The sequence below is a fragment of the Globicephala melas genome, chromosome 3 (genome assembly GCF_963455315.2).
Source record: "Globicephala melas chromosome 3, mGloMel1.2, whole genome shotgun sequence".
NCBI lineage: Eukaryota > Metazoa > Chordata > Mammalia > Artiodactyla > Delphinidae > Globicephala > Globicephala melas.
In genome coordinates, this window is record NC_083316.1 from 33,510,103 (window position 1) to 33,532,169 (window position 22,067).

At 38.0% G+C, this 22,067-nt stretch overlaps 1 protein-coding gene and 1 pseudogene across 6 annotated transcripts in view; both read right to left on the reverse strand.

Annotated features, from left to right (window-relative positions):
- The window catches only part of PRKAA1 (protein kinase AMP-activated catalytic subunit alpha 1), a 46,394-nt gene that overhangs the window by 17,786 nt on the left and 6,541 nt on the right, over nucleotides 1-22,067 (reverse strand). For 4 of the 6 annotated variants that reach the window (XM_030882035.2, XM_060295732.2, XM_030882037.3 and 1 more), the window contains one exon: nucleotides 762-903. The exons of the other annotated variants lie outside the window; for them this stretch is intronic. In XM_030882035.2, the coding sequence (XP_030737895.1) occupies nucleotides 762-903 (142 nt within the window). The remainder of the gene's footprint in view (nucleotides 1-761; nucleotides 904-22,067) is intronic. 6 annotated transcript variants of the gene reach the window in all.
- On the reverse strand, nucleotides 13,559-13,933 carry LOC132597065 (non-histone chromosomal protein HMG-14 pseudogene; annotated as a pseudogene).

Genomic DNA, 22,067 nt, shown 5'->3' on the forward strand with positions numbered 1-22,067 from the left:
TTCACATGCCTCATGGTCACCCAAATGGAGATGTAAAATAGGCAGTGTGCATATTCAGGAAACAGGTTTCAAAGCAGGAGATGTATATTAAGGGCTGTCAGCATAAGGATGGTATTTAAAACCATGGCACCTCAACACATGAGAAGAGGTGAGAGTGAAACAAATTTTGAGTCACCAGTTCAATACAAAAGCCTAAATGGTTTTAATTTATAGCCTGCATAATAAAGCTGAGTAGTAAATAACTTAACTGTAGATCCTACAATTGTCAGCTGTAAAACAATGGTAATATTACTGCCTTTTGAAATTCGGATTCCTGAAATTCTATTATTTGGATTTGGATTCCTGAAAGTCTATGATTTGTTACTTGTTTTATCAGATATAAGCAGCGTGGGGGAGTGGAGACCCTACTTTATGGTCTCTAGTGAGGCGAGCTGATATCATGTGGAAATTTGGATGGCAGGAGTTTTTACTAGCAAATCATTGTGGGTTCTACAGCAATAGGGGCACTGAAAGTTATCTATCAGAACGGCATCAGTCCCGAAAATGAGAAAGATAACATCTGATCATCACAAGGGCAAAATGTGAACTTAGGCTTAAGGGACCATGAATGGGGTTAGATAAATACATGAACAGGAAGAAATTTGAAAACCCTCAGGAACAGACCAAAGCAATGTCACTCATCTTTCTCACTTGTCAGATTAAGAAGGTTAACAAAAATGATGAAAAATGATATGACTATATTTAATACAATCAGATCTTACAGTTTAATTATATGAGGATGCCTGAAAAGCTTGAGGTTCTGAATTTCTCTGCGGATTTTTCCTACTACATCAAGGCTTCGAATCTTCTGTCGATTGAGTATCTTCACAGCAACTTTATGCCCAGTCAATTCATGTTTGCCAACTGTAGGAGAAATAATTTTAATAAATTAGCGCCAGGTTTGATTAATAACATATTTAGAACTATTCTAAGAGTAGTAATCTTAGCATTCTCCAAATGTACTTGCGCAGTTCCAAGTTCTTTTTTTCTTTTTTAATTTTTAACTAATGTATAGCTGCTTTACAATGTTGTGCTAGTTTCTGCTGTACATTAAAGTGAATCAGCTATAGGTATACATATATCCCTTGTTTTTGCATTTCCTTCCCATTTAGGTCACCACAGAACATTGAGTACTATTCTCTGTGCTATACAGTAGGTTCTCATCAGTTATCTATTTTATACATAGTGGTGAATATATGTCAAGTTCCTTTCAATTCTGCCTGATTTACCCCTGAACGTTTAGATGTTTAAAGCTGGAAGGCTAAGGGAGAGAGAAAGAAAGAAACTTCTTTTTGCTCTCTACCTTTTTATTTATTTATTTAGTTAGTTAGTTATTTTTGGCTGTGCAGGGTCTTTGTAGCTGCGTGTGGGCTTTTCTCCAGTTGCAGCTTTGCGGTGCGCGGGCTTCTCATTGCCGTGGCTTCTCTTGTCGCGGAGCATGGGCTCTAGGCACGCAGGCTTCAGTAGTTGTGGCTCATGGGCTCTAGAGCGCAGGCTCAGTAGCTGGGGCACATGGGCTTAGTTGCTCTGTAGCATGTGGGATCTTCCCGGACCAGGGCTCGAACACGTGTCCCCTGCGTTGGCAGGCAGGTTCTTAACCACTGCGCCACGCGGGAAGCCCTCTCTACCTTTTTGTACTTTTAAATTCTCTTAATTTACTTTTCATTTTTTAAACTATCATACATACAAATTGAACTTGTTTCTTTTGTTGTGCAGTTCTATGGATTTTAAGGCATGTAGAAATTGGTGTAATCACCATTATAATCAGATACAGAACAGTTGCATCATACCAAAAACCACCCTCATGTTAGACACACTTTCTCTATAATCTCTTGAACCTTTAAAATTTAGGTTCATGAGCATGTAATTTCTGTTTTGAAAAATAAGAAAAAAATTTTAAGTGATTACCTTTCAATTTTGAATGCTATACCCAGATAATAAATGGTTATAATAGAATTTAGACATTTTTCAACAGAGACAAAGTCTCCAAAAATTTAGCTTCTAAACACGCTTTCTTAAGGAACTAGTGGAGAATTAATATTCCATCAAAATCAGGAAAGAAACCAAGATGGTAAGAGGGCAGACAGCAGAAGCAAGAACCACAATTCTCCAGCCTGTGGAAGGAAAACCACATTCACAGAAAGACAGACAAAATGAAAAGGCAGAGGGCTTTGTACAAGATGAAAGAACAAGATAAAACCCCAGAAAAACAATAAAGTGGAGATAGACAACTTTCCAGAAAAAGAATTCAGAATAATGATAGTGAAGATGATCCAGGACCTCGGAAAAAGAATGGAGGCAAAGATCGAGAAGATGCAAGAAATGTTTAACAAAGACGTAGAAGAATTAAAGAACAAACACCTAGAAGAATTAAAGAACAAACAAAAAGAGATGAACAATACAATAACTGAAATGAAAAATACACTAGAAGGAATCAATAGCAGAATAACTGAGGCAGAAGAACGGATAAATGACCTGGAGGACAGAATGGTGGAATTCACTGCCGAAGAACAGAATACAGAAAAAAGAATGAAAAGAAATGAAGACAGCCTAAAAGACCTCTGGGACAACATTAAATACAACAACATTCGCATTATAGGGGTCCCAGAAGGAGAAGAAACAGAGAAAGGACCCAAGAAAATATTTGAAGAAATTACAGTCGAAAACTTCCCTAAGATAGAAAAGGAAATAGCCACCCAAGTCCAGGAAGCACAGAGAGTCCCAGGTAGGATAAACTGAAGGAGAAACACACCGAGACAAACAGTAATCAAACTGACAAAAAATAAAGACAAAGAAAAATTATTGAAGGCAACAAGGGAAAAATGACAAATAACATACAAGGGAACTCGCATAAGGTCAACAGCTGATTTCTCAGCAGAAACTCTACAAGCCAGAAGCGAGTAGCATGATATATTTAAACTGATGAAAGGGAAGAACCTACAAGCAACATTATTCTACCCCGCAAGGATCTCATTCAGATTTGACAGAGAAATCAAAAGCTTTACAGACAAGCAAAAGCTAAGAGAATTTAGCACCACCAAACCAGCTCTACAACATACGCTAAAGGAACTTCTCTAAGTGAGAAACACAAGAGAAGAAAAGGACCTACAAAAACAAATCCATAACAATTAAGAAAATAGTAATGGGAGCATACATATCGATAATTACCTTAAACGTGAACGGAATAAATGCTCCAACCAAAAGACACAGGCTCACTGAATGGATACAAAAATAAGACCCACGGCTTCCCTGGTGACGCAGTGGTTAAGAATCTGCCTGGCAATGCAGGGGACACGGGTTCGAGCCCTAGTCCAGGAAGATCCCACATGCCACACAGCAATTAAGCCCGTGCGCCACAACTACTGAGCCTGCGCTCTAGAGCCCGAGTGTCACAACTACTGAAGCCCGTGTGCCTAGAGCCCGTGCTCTGCAACAAGAGAAGCTACCGCAATGAGAAAACCATGCACAGCAAAGAAGAGTAGCCCCTGTGCACCACAACTAGAGAAAGCCTGCGCGCAGCAACAAAGACCCAATGCAGCCAAAAATAAATAAATAAAATAAATAAATTTTAAAAACAAAAAAAACAAGACCCATATATATGCTGTCTACAAGAGACCCACTTCAAACCTAGGGACACATAGAGACTGAAAGTGAGGGGATGGAAAAACATATTCCATGCAAATGAAAATCAAAAGAAAGCTGGAGTAGCAATACTCACATGAGATAAAATAGACTTTTAAATAAAGAATGTTAAAAAAAAAAAAAAGAATGTTACAAGAGACAAGGAACGACACTACATAATGATCAAGGGATCAATCCAAGAAGAAGATATAACAATTATACATATATATGCACCCAACATAGGAACATCTCAATACATGAAGCAACTGCTAACAGCTATAAAACAGGAAATTGACAGTAACACAGTAATAGTAGGGGATTTGAACACCTCACTTATACCAATGGACAGATCATCCAGACAGAAAATTAATAAGGAAACACAAGCTTTAAATGACACAACAGACCAGATAGATTTAATTGATATTTATAGGACATTCCACCGAAAAACAGCAGATTACACTTTCTTCTCAAGTGCACACAGAACATTCTCCAGGATAGATCACATCTTGGGTCAGAAATCAAGCCTTGGTAAATTTAAGAAAATTGAAATCATATCAAGCTTCTTTTCTGACCACAACACTATGAGATTATAAATCAATTACAGGGAAAAAACGTAAAAAACACAAACACATGGAGGCCAAACAATACGTTACCAAATAACCAAGAAATCACTGAAGAAATCAAAGAGGAAATCAGAAAATACCTAGAGACAAATTGCAACGAAAACATGATGATCCAAAACCTATGGGATGCAGCAAAAGCAGTTCTAAGAGGGAAGTTTATACCAATACAAGCCTACCTCAAGAAACTAGAAAAATCTCAAATAAACCATCTAACCTTACACCTGAAGGAACTAAAGAAAGAAGAACAAACAAAACCCGAAGTTAGTAGAAGGGAAAAAATCAAAAAGATCAGAGCAGAAATAAGTGAAACAGAAACAAAGAAAACAATAGCAATCAATAAAATTAAAAGCTGGTTCTTTGAAAAGATAAACAAAATTGATAAACCTTTACCCAGACTCATCAAGAAAAAGAGGGAGAGGACTCAAATCAATAAAATCAGAAATGAAAAAGGAGAAGTTACAACAGACACTGCAGAAATACAAAGCATCACAAGAGACTACTACAAGCAACTCTGTGCCAATAAAAATAGAAAACCTGGATGAAATGGACAAATTCTTAGAAAGGTATAACCTTCCAATACTGAACCAGGGAGAAATAGAAAATACAAACAGACCAATCACAAGTAATGAAATTGAAACTGTGGTTAAAAATATTCCAACAAACAAAAGTCCAGGACCAGATGGCTTCACAGGTGAATTCTATCAAACATTTAGAAAAGGAAGAGCTAACACCCATCCTTCTCAATCTCTTCCAAAATTTGCAGAGGAAGGAACACTCCCAAAGTCCTTCTATGAGGCCACCATCACCATGATACCAAAAGCAGACAAAGATACTACAAAAAGAGAAAATTACACACCAATACCACTGATGAACATAGATGCAAAACTCCTCAACAAAATACTAGCAAACAGAATCCAACAGTACATTAAAAGGATCATACACCATGATCAAGTGGGATTTATCCCAGGGATGCAAGGATTCTTGCAATATATGCAAATCAATCAATGTGATACACCATATTAACAAATTGAAGGAGAAAAACCATATGATCATCTCAATAGATGCAGAAAAGGATTTTGACAAAATTCAACACCATTTAGGATAAAAACTCTCCAGAAAGTGGGCATAGAGGGAACCTACCTCAACATAATAAAGGCCATATACAACAAACCCACAGCAAACATATTCTCAATGGTGAAAAACTGAAAGCATTCCCTCTAAGATCAGGAACAAGACAAGTATGTCCACTCTCACCACTATTATTCAACATAGTTTTGGAAGTCCTAGCCATGGCAATCAGAGAAGAAAAAGAAATAAAAGGAATACAAATTGGAAAAGAAGAAGTAAAACTGTCACTGTTTGCAGATGACATGAGACTATACATAAAGAATCCTAAAGGCTCTACCAGAAAACTACTAGAGCTAATATATGAATTTGGTAAAGTAGCAGGATACAAAATTAATGCACAGAAATCTCTTACATTCCTATACACTAACAATGAAAGATCAGAAAGAGAAATTAAGGAAACACTCCCATTCACCATTTCAACAAAAAGAATAAAATACCTAGGAATAAACCTACCTCAGGAGGTAAAAGACGTGTACTCAGAAAACTATAAGACACTGATGAAAGAAATCAAAGACAACACAATCAGATGGAGAGATATACCATGTTCTTGGACTGAAAGAATCAATATTGTGAAAATGACTATACTACTCAAAGCAGTCTACAGATTCAATGCAATCCTATCAAATTACCAGTGGCATTTTTCACAGAACTAGAACAAGGAATCTTAAAATTTGCATGGAGACACAAAAGACCCCAGATAGCCAAAGCAATCTTGAGAAAGAAAAATGGAGCTGGAGCAATCAGACTCCCTGACTTCAGACTATACTACAAAGCTACAGTAATCAAGACAATATGGTACTGGCACAAAAACAGAAATATAGATCAATGGAACAGGATAGAAAACCCAGAGATAAACCCATGCACCTATGGTCAACTAATCTATGACAAAGGAGGCAAGGATATACAATGGGGAAAAGACAGTCTCTTCAATAAGTGGTGCTGGGAAAACTGGACAGCTACATGTAAAAGAATGAAATTAGAACACTCCCTAACACCATACACAAAAATAAACTCAAAATGGATTAGAGACCTAAATGTAAGACCGGACACTATAAAACTACTGGAGGACAACATAGGAAAAACACTTTGACATAAATCACAGCAAGATCTTTGATCCACCTCCTAGAGTAATGGAAATAAAAATAAAAATAAACAAATGGGACCTAATGAAACTTAAAAGCTTTTGCAAAGCAAAGGAAACTACAGACGACAAAGAGACAACCCTCAGAATAGGAGAAAATAGTTGCAAATGAATCAATGGACAAAGGATTAATCTCCAAAATATATAAACAGCTCATGCAGCTCAATATTAAAAAAACAAATAACCCAATCAAAAAATGGGCAGAAGGGACTTCCCTGGTGGCACAGGGGTTAAGAATCCACCTGTCAATGCAGGGGACACAGGTTCGAGCCCTGGTCCGGGAGGATCCCACATGCCACGGAGCAACTAAGCCTGTGCGCCACAACTACTGAGCCTGCACTCTAGAGCCTGCAAGCCACAAATACCAAAGCCCGCGTGCCACAACTACTGAGCCCACGTGCCACAACTACTGAAGCCCGCGTGCCTAGAGCCCATGCTCCCCAACAAGGGAAGCCACCATAATAAGAAGCCCGCACACTGCAGTGAAGAGTAGCCCCCACTCAACACAGTTAGAGAAAGCTCGCACGCAGCAACAAAGACCCAACACAGCTATAAATAAATAAATAAATAGGCAGAAGACCTAAATAGACATTTCTCCAAAGAAGACATACAGATGGCCAAGCAGCACATGAAAAGCTGCTCAACATCACTAATGATTAGAGAAATGCAAATCAAAACTACAATGAGGTATCACCTCACACCATTTAGAATGGGCATCATCAGAATATCTATGAACAACAAATGCTGGAGAGGTGTGGAGAAAAGGAAACCCTCTTGCACTGTTGGTGGGAATGTAAATTGATACAGCCACTATGGAGAACAGTATGGAGGTTCCTTAAAAAACTAAAAATAGAATTACCATATGACCCAGGCAATCCAACTACTGGGCATATACCCAGAGAAAACCATAATTCAAAAAGACATATGCACCCCAATGTTCATTGCAGCACTATTTACAACAGCCAGGTCATGGAAGCAACCTAAATGCCCATCGACAGACGAATGGATAAAGAAGATGTGGTACATATATACAGTGGAATATTACTCAGCCATAAAAAGGAACGAAATTGGGTCATTTGTAGAGACGTGGATGGATCTAGAGACTGTCTTACACAGTGAAGTAAGTCAGAAAGAGAAAAACAAATATCATATATTAATGCATATATGTGGAACCTAGAAAAATGGTACAGATGAACTGGTTTGCAGGGCAGAAATTGAGACACAGATGTAGAGAACAAACTTACGGCTACCAAGGGGGGAAAGTAGTGGGGAGGGGGTGGTGTGATGAATTGCGAGATTGGGATTGACATGTATACACTAATATGTATAAAATGGATAACTAATAAGAACCTGCTGTATAAAAAATAAATGAAAATTCAAAAAGAAAATTAAAACTAAAAAAATTTTTCTTTAAATAATAAATAAATAAAAAGAAACCAAGATGGTATTCAGTAAGAAGAGATCCAATATAGGAGAAAAAGAAGAGAATCCCCAATAAGGTAATGAAGCAAAGTCATAGGTAACAGCTATGTAGAAGGCTGGAAGGCAACAAATCCAGACAGAAATGTTGCAGAGAATCCAGGATGGTTATTTCTAGGGAGAAAAAAGAATAGACAGATAAATTATCTGACAGGTTTGAAAGTACGTAATGTTACATTGAGAAAGATCTTACAGAAGCATTTGAAGATGTGGAGAATTTAGCCTTAGGTTAGACGAAAACTAAGCAAATGAAAAAGTGAGGTAAATTAATAACTCCAGGAAAAATGAAAAGTTCTTTAAGTAAATATAGTCATAGTATTGGCTTAGCAGATAGTTTTTACACAGTCACAATTATGAAAACACCAAATATGGATTTTTTTAAAAGTGTGACATAATTATATTAAGAGAATGAGGGTGTAGAGGAAAAGGTACAAAAGAACTAAAATCTTTGACCTGGAGGTTATTACGCTTAGTGAAGTAAGTCAGACAGACAGTCTCCTCAGCAAGTGGTGTTGGGAAAGCCAGACAGCTTCATGTAAATCAATGAAGTTCAAACACTCCCTCACACCATACACAAAAGTAAACTCTAAATGGCTTAAAGACTTAAATACAAGACATAATACCATAAAACTCCCTAGCAGAGAACATAGGCAAAATATTCTTTGACATAAATCATGGCAATATTTTCTTAGATCAGCCCAAGGCAAAAGAAATAAAAGCAAAAATAAACAAATGGGACCTAATCAAACGTATACACTTTTGAACAGCAAAGGAAATGAAAAGACAACCTAAGCACTGGGAGAAAATATCTTCAAATGATGAGACCAATAAGGGCTTAATTTCCAAACTATACAAACAGCTCTCTCAATATCAAAAATATAAACAAGCCTATATATATATATATATATATATATATATATATATATATATAAACAAGCCAATCAAACAATGGCAGAAGACCTAAATAGAAATTTCTCCAAAGACACAGATGGCCAATAGGCACATGAAAAGATGTTCAACATCTCTAATTATTAGAGAAATGCAATTCAAAACTGCAATGAGGTATCACCTCACACCGTGGCCATCATCAAAACATCTACAAATAATAAATGCAGGAGAGGGTGTGGAGAAAAGGGAACCCTCTTACACTACTAGTGGGACTGTAGATCAGTGCAGCCACCATGGAAAACAGTAGGAAGGTCCTAAAACAACTAAAAATTGAACTACCATATGATCCAGCAATCCCACTCCTAGGCATACATCCAGAAAAGATGAAAACTCTAATTCAAAAAGATACATGCAGACTTCCCTGGTGGCACAGTGGTTAAGAATCTGCCTGCCAATGTAGGAGACACAGGTTCGAGCCCTGGTCCGGGAAGATCCCACATGCCGCAGAGCAGCTAAGCCCGTGCGCCACAACTACTGAAGCCCACACGCCTAGAGCCCATGCTCCGCAACAACAGAAGCCACCGCAATGAGAAGCCTGCACACCGCAATGAAGAGTAGACCCCGCTTGCTGCAACTAGAGAAAACCCACACACAGCAACAAAGACCCAACGCAGCCAAAAATAAATAAATAAATTTATTTTTTTTTAAAAAAAGCATAAGATGAGAAAGGCAAGTTCCTCCTAAGATGACACTGTTCCCAAAAGGCCAGAAAAAATTTTAAAAAAGAAGAAGAAAAGATACATGCACCCCAACGTTCATAGCAGCACTATTTACAATAGCCAAGACATGGAAGCAAGCTAAGTGTCCATCAACAGATGAATGGATAAAGAAGATGTGATACACACACACACACACACACACACACACACACACACACACACACAGAGGAACATTACTCAGCCATAAAAAAGAATAATGCCATTTGCAGCAACATGGATGGACTTAAGAGATTATCATATTGAATGAAGTCAGACAGAGAAAGACAAATATTATACGATATCACTTGTATGCGGAATCGAAAAATAATAAAAATGAACTTTTTTAAAAAACAGAAACAGATTCACAGACATAGAAAACAAACTTATGGTTACCCAAGGGGAAAGGATGGGAAGGGATAAATTAGGAGTATGGGATTAACAGATACCACTATATATAAAATAGATAAACAACAAGGATTTACTGTACAGCACAGGGAACTATACTCAATATCTTATAATAACTTACAATGGAAAAGAATATATGTATATATATATCCACAACACTTTGCTATATGCCTAAAACTAACACAGTATTGTAAATCAAGTATACTTCAATAAAATTTTTTTTAAAAATTTTAATAAAATAAAACTAGTGAATATAACAAAAAAGAAACAAACTCACAGGTAAAGAGAACAAACCAGTGGTTACCAGTGAGGAGAGGGAATTGGGTAAGGGCAAGATAGGGATAGGGGATAAAGAGGTACAAACTACTATGCATAAAATAAATAAGCTACAAGGATATGTTATACAGCACAGAGAATATGACCAATATTTTATAATAACTATAAATGAAGTATAATCTATAAAAATTTTGAATCACTATGTTGTACATTGGAAACTAATATAATACTGTAAATCAACTATACCTCAATATAAAAATAAAATAACTTAAGAACGAACTAAAATCCTCATCAACCATAATAAGAATTTAACAAAAAGTCTGTCAACAAGAATTAAGATAACTTTTATGCATGCATTATCAAATAGAAATGTGGAAGTTTTAAAAAAACAGGGCTTCCCTGGTGGCACAGTGGTTAAGAATCCACCTGCCAATGCAGGGGACACGGGTTCGAGACCTCGTCCAGGAAGATCCCACATGCCGTGGAGCAACAAAGCCTGTGCGCCACAACTACTAAGCCTGTGCTCTACCGCCCGCGAGCCACAACTACTGAGCCCACGTGCTACAACTACTGAAGCCTGCGTGCCTAGAGCCCGTGCTCTGCAACAAGAGAAGCCACCACACTGCAATGAAGAGTAGCCCCTGCTCGCCGCAACTAGAGAAAGCCCGTGCGCAGCAATGGAGACCCAATGCAGCCAAAAATAAAATAAATAAATTAAAATAAAATAAATAAAAAATTTAAAAATTTTTTGAAAAGATAAATACAAGAAGAAACAGCTAAGAGTTGAAAGTGGGGGTAGGAAATTGTTTTATAAATAGACCTCTTAGCACTATTTGACATTTTAACATATACATGTATTACTTTTCAAAACAAAATTTTTTTTCAATTTTAAATAAGTGATTGAGAGTTTTAGTTTTTCAGGAAGAAAATGTTCTCTTCTAAATTAGAACATAGTTTGTAAGACCAATATCAAAGAGCTTTCCCTGGTAATCTTCATAATTACCAGCTGAAAATCAAGGGTAATGATAACAAGAAATCCTTCATGAGCTGAATTGTGTCTCTCCCCAAATTCATATGTTGAAGTCCTAATCCCTAGTACCTCAGAATGTGATAGTATTTGGAAATAAGGCCTTTAAAGAGATGACTAAGTTAAAATGAAACAGTTGGGGTAGGTCCTGATCCAACCTGACAAGTGTGCCTTTAGGAGGAAATATGGATACACAGAGAAACAGCAGAGGTACACACAGGAAACCATGTGAGGACAGTGAGCGAAGGCAGCCATCTGCATGCTAAGGAGAGAGGCCTCAGAAGAAACCAAACCTTAATCTCAGACTTTTAGCCTCTAGACTGTGAGAAAATAAATTTCTGTTGTCAAAGCCATTCAGTCTGCAATATTTTTGTTATGGCAGCGCTGGCAGACTAATATAATATTTTTTACTATTTCCAAATTGAAAACTCAGCATTGATATTTTAAACTCCTTGTATTTAAAACATTATTTTAAACAAAGAATTATTCTCATTATTCCAATCTCAATAGACTTTCCTGCTTGATCTGGGACTTAGGAAGGAGCCGAGCCTGACCATCCTTTAAAAACCCCCAAGGACTAGGAACCACTGCAGGTTTTTAATCACGGGAGGAATGAGATAATTATTTTTTCTAAAAGAAAAAAAAGACACATTGTTTGCTCCTCACTTAATATGTGCTCTTGACGATTTAACAATAAGAAGTTTAGAATTTTAGAACTAAAGAGAACCTTACAGATCATCGGGTCCAATGGTTTTCAACAATTTAACATTTTTTTCCCCACCAAGCCAACCAAGACAATGAGTGAAGGGATCTTCTGCCCCATGAAACCCCCTGCAGCTGAGAGGGGTGGACAGGGGATGGGGTGGTTCCTCATTATTTTGAATTTTTTAAGCATTTGCTACTTTGCTTAAATATTTTAGTTAATAATATTAAATTTAAGGTTAGGTTATACAGATATTTCACAATAGAAGAAAAAGTCTTTGTTAAATAAGACTCAAAGAAAAGTGTTTAAATCAGAGTCCTAACTCAGTCCCTTTCAAGAATGTAACTTACCACCTAAGTTCACCTTCCATTTTGTCCAGATCCTTTCCTTTTTTTTTTTTCATAATTGAGATTTTACTGGTTGTTTTGAGGATCAGCACAGATATTTAAATTGTATACAATTCTTTTTTTTCTTGGCTGTGTTGTATCTTTGCTGCTGGGCGCGGGCTTTCTCTAGTTGCGGCAAGCGGGGGCTACTCTTCTTTGCTGTGCGCAGGCTTCTCACTGCGGTGGCTTCTCTTGTTGCAGAGCATGGGGTCCAGGCGCGTGGGCTTCAGTAGTTGTGGCACACGGACTCAGCAGTTGTGGTGCACGGGCTCTAGAGTGCAGGCTCAGTAGTTGTGGTGCACAGGATTAGTCGCTCCGAGGCACATGGGATCTTCCCGGACCAGGGCTTGAACCCGTGTCCCCTGCATTGGCAGGCAGATTCTTAACCACTGTGCCACCAGGGAAGTTCCTAAATTGTATACATTTCTTAACATACGTACCAAAAATCTAAAAAATCATGTAGTTGTGATTCTTTTCTGAACAGTTATTCCAGTGACTTTCCAGCTTAAAATTTGGAGGCAAATTTTCCTTGGCAGGGTATCAAGTACCAATATCTTCAAATACTGATATGCTGTTACATCGTAAGTCCCACTAATTCACAATTTAATATCATATACACTACATACTCAAATTGTCAATCGTTCAGAGCACATTAACAAAGTTACGAGAAGACCTGGACTACCACAACCAAAGATGTTACAGAGTACACAAAATTCTGACCAGGAGAGCCAAGATCAAGGAGTGAGTGGTTTGCTTTAGGAAACAATTCAACCAAAAACAACATGGGAAAAGAAGTAATTTCAAGTGTTTAAGACATTAAATGCACAACTGACTCCAAACTGCCATTTAGTATGCTTTGTATTATAGGATATAAAAGCTACCCCTCATCTGTGGAATGTTAAGCTGACACCCAAGATAATCAAAGCCTTCCATATTCAATATCCCACTATTTTCTGGTTGTACCAAAAAACAACCAGCAAATGATTTCACCTCTTAAAAAAAAAGCATTTACACTTAAAAAATGGGATAAGGTGGGATTCCCTCCTTTTTAAAACTGTTTCTAGAGCTACTAAAACACTTGCATTTACAAAATAGTTGATAAGAATATTCCTCTGGATTGTACAAGCAGGGAGACAGGGACCGCTGACAGGACCGGATGTGTGATATGAATCAGAGTTGCTTCGTTCTCTCCTGCTTCATCAGAGTCTGGGCTCTTCTCATTTTTAGTTTCTCTGTTTTCTGCAGGTAAGTCTTCTTTAGTCTCTTGGTTAGCCACTTCAGCCTGTTTTCCCTTTGCTCCCCTTTTCCCTTTTGTCTGCACTTTTTTGGCTGAAGATTTATCCTTTCCTGCTGCCTTTTTTGGCTTCGTTTCCACTTTTGCGGGAGCCGGTTTAACTGACAACCTCACAGATCTCCTCTCGGGCTCCTCCTCGGCGGAGCTGACCTTCTTCTTGGGCATTGTGGCGGAGGGGCGGGCATGTGCTGGGTGCCTGCGGGCCGCGGCACGCCAAGAGGCCGAGAGGCCGAGAGCCTTCGCGTAGCTGATGCTGGGACCCGCCCAGATCCTTTCTTAACTTTCACAATACTCCCACAATACAAATCTTCCCAGCACATGAGCAAATGTTCAACCGCAACATAGTCTAACCCAAAGGATTATCAGGGAATCATAAAGTAAAAGTGCCATTTTTTTTTAAAACATCTTTATTGGAGTATAATGCTTTACAAAGGTGTGTTAGTTTCTGCTGTATAACAAAGTGAATCAGCTATATGTATATATATATATCCCCATATCCCCTCCCTCTTGCGTCTCCCTCCCACCCTCCCTATCCCACCCCTCCAGGTGGTCACAAAGCACCAAGCTGATCTCCCTGTGCTATGCAGCTGCTTCCCACTATCTATCTGTTTTACATTTGGTAGTGTATATATGTCCATACCACTCTCTCACTTCGTCCCAGCTTACCCTCCCCCTTTCCCGTGTCCTCAAGTCCATTCTCTACGACTGCGTCTTTATTCCTGTCCTGCTCCTAGGTTCTTCAGAACCATTTTTTTTCTTATATTCCATGTACATGTGTTAGCATACAGTATTTGTTTTTCTCTTTCTGACTTAATTCACTCTGTATGATAGATTCTAGGTCCACCCACCTCACTACAAATAACTCAGTTTTGTTTCTTTTTATGGCTGAGTAATATTCCATTATATATATGTGCCACTTCTTCTTTATCCATTCATCTGTTTATGGACACTTAGGTTGCTTCCATATCCTGGCTACTGCAAATAGTGCTACAATGAACATTGTGGTGCATGACTCTTTTCGAATTATGGTTTTCGCAGGGTATATGCCCAGTAGTGGGATTGCAGGGTGGTATGGTAGTTCTATTTTTAATTTTTAAAGGAACCTCCATACTGTTCTCCATAGGGGCTGTATCAATTTACATTCCCAACAACAGTGCAAGAGGGTTCCCTTTTCTCCACACCCTCTCCAGCATTTACTGTTTGTAGATTTTCTCATGATGGCCACTCTGACTGGTGTGAGGTGATACCTCATTGCAGTTCTGATTTGCATTTCTCTAATGATTAGTGACGTTGAGCATCCTTTCATGTGTTTGTTGGCAATCTGTGAAACACAGAAGACCCCAAATAGCCCAAGCAATCTTGAGAAAGAAAAACGGAGCTGGAGGAATCATGCGCCCTGACTTCAGACTGTACTACAAAGCTACAGTAATCAAGACAGTATGGTACTGGTACAAAAACAGAAATATAGATCAATGGAACAGGATAGAAAGCCCAGATATAAACCCACGCACATATGGTCACCTTATCTTTGATAAAGGAGGAAAGAATATACAATGGAGAAAAGACAGCCTCTTCAATAAGTGGTGCTGGGAAAACTGGACAGCTACATGTAAAAGAATGAAATTAGAACACTCCCTAACACCATACACAAAAATCAACTCAAAATGGATTAAAGACCTAAATATTAAAAAAAAAAAAAAAGAAAAGAAAAATCCTAAATATAAGGCCAGACACTATAAAACTCTTAGAGGAAAATACAAGCAGAACACTCTATGACATAAATCACAGCAAGATCCTTTTTGATCCACCTCCTAGAGAAAGGGAAATAAAAACAAAAATAAACAAATGGGACCTAATGAAACTTGAAAGCTTTTGCACAGCAAAGGAAACCAGAAACAAGATGAAAAGACAACCCTCAGAATGGGAGAAAATATTTGCAGACGAAGCAACTGACAAAGGATTAATCTCCAAAAAGTGCCATTTTTAAACTACTACAATGTAAAGGGAATCTCTAACTTTTCTTGTAAGTACCATTTATATAGTTCACCTAATCTCAAAACCATCCATGGCTGGCCAATACACACATGAAAAGATGCTCAACATTGCTAATCATCAGAGAAATACAAATCAAAACCACAATGAGATATCACATCACACCTGTCAGAATGGCTATCATCAAAAAGTCTACAAATATGGGCTTCCCTGGTGGCGCAGTGGTTGAGAGTCCGCCTGCCGATGCAGGGGACACAGGTTTGTGCCCCAGTCCGGGAAGATCCCACGTACCGCAGAGCGGCTGGGCCCGTGAGCCATGGCCGCTGAGCTTCCACGTCCGGAGCCTGTGCTTCGCAACGGGAGAGGCCACAACAGTGAGAGGCCTGCGTACCACAAAAAAAAAAAAAAAAGTCTACAAATAACAAATGTTGGCAAGGATGTGGAGAAAAGGGGACCCTTGTACACTGCTGGTGGGAATGCAAATTGGCGCAGCCACTATGGAAAATAGTATGGAGGTTCCTCAGAAAACTAAAAGTAGAACTACCATATGATCCAGCAATCCCACTCCTGGGGTATATATCTGAAGAAAACAAAAACACTAATTCAAAAAGATACATGCACCCCAATGTTCATAGCAGCACTATTTACAATAGCCAAGACATGGAAGCAACCTAAGTGTCCATCAACAGGTGAATGAATAAATAAGATGTGGTATATATATATATATATCCATATATAACAATGGACTATTACTCAGCCATAAAAAGGAATGATATTTTGCCATTTACAACAACATGGATGTACCTGGAGGGTATTATGCTATGAAATAAGTCAGACAGAAAGACAAATACTGTATATCATCACTTATACATGGAATCTAAAAAATAAAACAAACTGGTGAATATAACAAAACCGAAACAGACTCACAGATATAGAGAACAAACTAGTGGTTACCAGTGGGGAGAGGGAAGTGGGGAGGGGCAAGACAGAGGTAGGGGAGGAAGAGGTACAAACTGTGTATCAATATGAAATAAATAATCTACAAGGATATATTGTACAGCACAGGGAATATAGCTAACATTTTATAATAACTTTAAATGGAGTATAAATCTATAAAAATTTTGAATCACTATGTTGTATACCTGAAATGAATATAATACTGTAAATCAACTATACCTCAATTAAAAAAAAAAAGAACCATTCATAGCTAAGAAATTATAGAAGCTTTCTGAAAGATGGCATGGTAACATGCACTGGATATATTTCCATCAAAACATCATTAAAATATATATGAAACCAGTGAGGAAGAAAAACCTATAGTCACAGCTGAAATGAACTGTAGAAATCAAGCACATTCTAATTTCTGATAAGGTTTTCTACAGTCTCCAGTACCAATCAGATGTGATTAAGAGGAGTCAACTTGACTGTTAAACCCTAATTCAGGAAGTATCTTCTTTCTGAGACCTAATTTATTGATACTGAGTAAGTACTAATCTCATTTGTCCCAACTACCCCCCAAAACTCCAAGCATGGCTTAGTAGGAACCTTTTCCCTTTAACTGCACAACTGAAACAGAACTGGGAAATAGCAACAATACCAGTTAATATTGGCAGAATCCATTTGGGTCTAAACTCCAATTCATCACCCAATTCATCAACTGGTTGATGAAACTCCAATTCATTGACCAGTCTCCTCTTATACCATACTCTGCTTATTTTCAACCCCAATTAACTTTAAGAAACAATTAGGGCTTATCTGAAACTCCTGATGTACATTCTGTCATGAAATAAGGACCCGGAATAGGAAATGCAAAGCATTCTCTCAAATTCATTCATTTGGCCTTATGTATGGAGCATCTACTATACGCCAGTTAACGCTGCCAGGGAAAGTACCAATGGAAAGCAGCCTGGGTCCCTGGGACGTTCCTGGCCTCTGAAGAGGACCAAAGTAACTGTAAGGTAAGAAACACCAAAACGAGTCCCAAAGAATTAAACAAGCAAACTAAAAGAATGGACATTAATAATGCTCACTTGAGAAATATGTGAATGTTCTAGGAAAATTATTAACTATTTCATGATGATAAGAAAATAAAGAAGTTATGAAATAAGAGAGTGCAAGACAAACTTTACAACAGAACAACTAAAATCATTTAGAAAGCAGTAAGTTGCAGCAGATATGTGACAGAAAATTTTATGGAGCACATACCAAAAAGTTAGGAAGAAATTAGCAAGAGCAGGAGGGAAGGTGATAGACAAGGCATAGGGAATCAAGTAAAATTCAACTCATGAGTAATAAGGAGTAGACTATCATTCCACCTATAAATAATAGATGCCCCCCAAAAAAATAAAGAAGGCAGAATAAACAGAATGAAATCAATCACCAGACAATCAAGGTATAGCTAAACTTTTTTCTAAAACTTGAGCATTTCATCAAATTATAAATTAATTAGAAGTATAGAGGCATAACTTCTTCACTTTTGAAACAGTGGAAGAAATCACAAAAGTGTTATTGCATAAATATTCAAACAAAAATTAAGACAATGTCAGGGAAGGGGAAGGTGTCATGACAACAACTGTAAAGAGATCATTCAAATTCTCACACATGCAGACATTCCAAACTAAGTCAATAGGCAGAGTACATGATCAGTTTGGGGTTTTTTTGTTTTTGTTTTAATATTTATCTATTTATTTGGTTGCACTGGGTCTTAGTTGTGGCAGGCAGGCTCCTTGGTTGTGGCATGCGAACTCCCAGTTGCTGCATGCATGTGGGATCTAGTTCCCTGACCAGGGATAGAACCCAGGCCCCCTGCGTTGGGAGTGTGGAGTCTTAACCACTGCACCACCAGGGAAGTCCCAACAGTTTGGTTCTTTTAATGGAATATTAGTATAATAATTCCTTTTTCATGGCTGTGTAAACCAACAGTACATTTTAGGGCAATAAAAAGGCAATTAATGTCCTAGAATAGCATTAAAGGTGCTATTTCATTTTTGTTTTAATTTGTTGTTCCTGGACTTGTAATTTAACTTAGAATTAAGTAAATGAAAAAATGTGCATAAATATGTTTATTACAGTGTCTTATATAAGAACAAATACTGCAATTAACCTAAATGACCAATTTCAGAGAACAGTTTAACATATTGTCATTCCAACATAACAGACTCATAGAAAAACTACATGAAATGCTCTCATAAACATGAAAAGAACAAACAAAAATTGTATATGTATTCTACATTTTCCAGCTATACGAAAATATTTACATAAAAATGATAATGTGCCATAATTAAAAGTTATTCTACTCTGGTCTTTTTTTCAAATTTTACTTTTTAATATTCTATTCAATTAAGAAAAATTTCAAAGAGAAGGAAAAAACAATGATAGGTATTAACAGATTCATCTTTTTCAGGAGTAGGGCTAAGCACCCAATTCCACTTCCACATGAGAAGGCAATCTGTGTACAGAGCATGGGCTTTGCAGTCACAAAGATCTGGGCTTTGGTCCTGCACGAAGGTATTTACTAAATGTTTGACTTGAACAAGTTAAATTACTTCAACCTTCTATTCAAAATCAGAATACCGCGTACTCCATAAGGGTGACATGAAGTAGGCTTTGTAAAGCACTTTCCATAGTGACCAGCACAGTTAAGTGCTCAATAAACAAAGGATGGCTATTGCTATTCAGGGTTATATATTCTCCATTGCTTCCAAACCTGTCCCCCATTCCTAGCTAATCAGTCCTAAATTTTCTGATTTAATCCTATATAGCCAATCTTATCTCAGCTCTTTGATTTGTCCCTTTTATCCACTTAGATCCAGGTACATAATAAGTACTAAATAAATAATAGCTGTAATTTCTATGCATCTAGTTTCCATCCCCATAAGCTTCAATCTCACTAACCTGCTCCATCCTCCTCTATCCCATCAATACCAGAGATTTCTAGCTTCCAAAGTTCAACCCATTTCCTAACTTTGGTTAATTTTCAACATAATATTGCTAGACATATATATACATAGTGCCAAGTCCTTGACAAGGATTTCACCTACTACCCAAAAACTATAGAAACACTTATTCTGTCATAGAAGAGCACAGAGGTGAAAACAGGTTCATTTGACTTAAGTTGAAATCAGATTTTTTTAAATGACTACTACTTTTTAACATATAAATCTAGTTGATTTATAATACATAATTAAGGTATACAACTCACTAGTTAATATTCATGACATACCCACTTTGTACCCAAACATACTGACTCCAACTCTCACCAACCCTGGAAGACTAGTATTATTAGCAACACTTTACAAGTAACTGAGGCACAGGAAGATGAAATAACTTGCCCAAAGTTACACAGCTAGTGACTGACAAAGCAAAAATACAAAGCCAGATCTGTCTCAAAAACTTGTGCTTTTTCCAAAAAGGGTAAGTGAAATGTGATATTTTTAAAAAGATAATCCTCAAAAGAATATTACATAGTATAATAATACTAAATATCCTTTTAATAAAACATAAATAGTAGAAGTTGAACATATAAGCAGAACCCTTAATTTACAGTCTTGTAGTTTTGAAAAGAATAATAGACTGAATGCCCCATACTAATAAGACTTATTCTAAAAATTCATTCATATATTTAAGAAATAGTTATTGAGCACCTGCACCTACTATGTGCCAGACACTGCTACTATGACCTTTCTCTTGTATATGAAAAATAAATCCAGTCTAATAAATACCTGCTTCCTATTGATTTCAATGTTTTAATACAAGATACCAAAGAAGACATTTTATTCATTCTATTAAACCAGTTTAAAAGTTACTCAAGGGCTTCCCTGGTGGCGCAGTGGTTGAGAGTCCGCCTGCCGATGAAGGGGACACGGGTTCGTGCCCCGGTCCAGGAAGATCCCACATGCCGCGGAGCGGCTGGGCCCGTGAGCCATGGCCGCTGAGCCTGCGCGTCCAGAGCCTGTGCTCCGCAACGGGAGAGGCCACAGCAGTGAGAGGCCCGCTTACCACAAAAATTTTTTTTAAAAATTTAAAAAAGTTACTCAAAAAGTACAATTGATCCTTGAACAACACGGGTTTGAACTGCAACAGTCCATTTATACTAGGATTTTTTTCAGTAAATAAACATTCAGCCTCCCTATCCCCATATGCAGAACCTGAGGGTATGGAGAGCCGACTGTACTACGTCACTTAATATAAGGGACTTGAGCATCCACAGATGCTGGTACCCTCAGGGACTCCTGGAACCAATCCCTCACAGATACTGAGGGATGACTGCATCATAAGGGAGAAATTAAGAACATAAAACTAAAAGTACATAGGGATTTCCCTGGCGGTCCGGTGGTTAGGACTCAGGGCTTTCACTGCCAGGCCCTGGGTTCAGGCTCTGGGTTCAAGCCCTGGTCAGGGAACTAAGATCCCACAAGCTGTGCACCACGGCCAAATAAATAAACAAATAAAAGCACATAAACTGTAATGGCAAGTGCAGTGGGTTGAAAAGTGTCCCCCTCCCCACAAACTCACGTCTACTATATCCACAGAATGGGATCTTATTTGGAAATAGGGTCTTTGGGGGTGTACTTAGTTAAGGATCTCAGGATGAAATCATCCTAGATGTAGGGTGGGCTCTTTGTCTAATGACTGGTGTCCTTATAAGAAAAGGAGAGAACACAGGCACACACACACAAATGGGGCCATGTGAAGACAAGCAGAGAATGGAGCTTTGCTACCACAAGCCAAGGAACACCAGGAGCCACCAGGAGCCACCAGAAGCTGGAAGAGGCAAGAAATAGATTCTCCCCTAAAGCCTTCAGAGGGAGTATAACCCTACTAAACCCTTGATTTCGGACTTATGGCCTCCAGAACTCCAAAACAATTTCTGTTGTTTTAAGCCACCCAGTTTGTGGTACTTTGTTACTGCAGCCCTAGGAAACTGATAGGTTTATGATATCCACCATTAAAATCAACAAGTTAACAAAAGTAATCTTTTTTGAAAACAGGTTTTCTAAACTGAACTACACATGTCCAAGAATTCTTTTTTTTTTTAAATTAATTAATTAATTTATTTATTTTTGGCTGCGTTGGGTCTTCATTGCTGCGCGCAGGCTTTCTCTAGTTGCGGCAAGTGGGGGCTACTCTTCGTTGCAGTGCGTGGGCTTCTCATTGTGGTGGCTTCTCTTGTTGCAGAGTATGGGCTCTAGGCATGTGAGCTCCAGTAGTTGTGGCTCACTGACTCTAGAGCACAGGCTCAGTAGTTGTGGCGCACGGGCTTAGTTGCTCCGCGGCATGTGGGATCTTCCTGGACCAGGGATTGAAC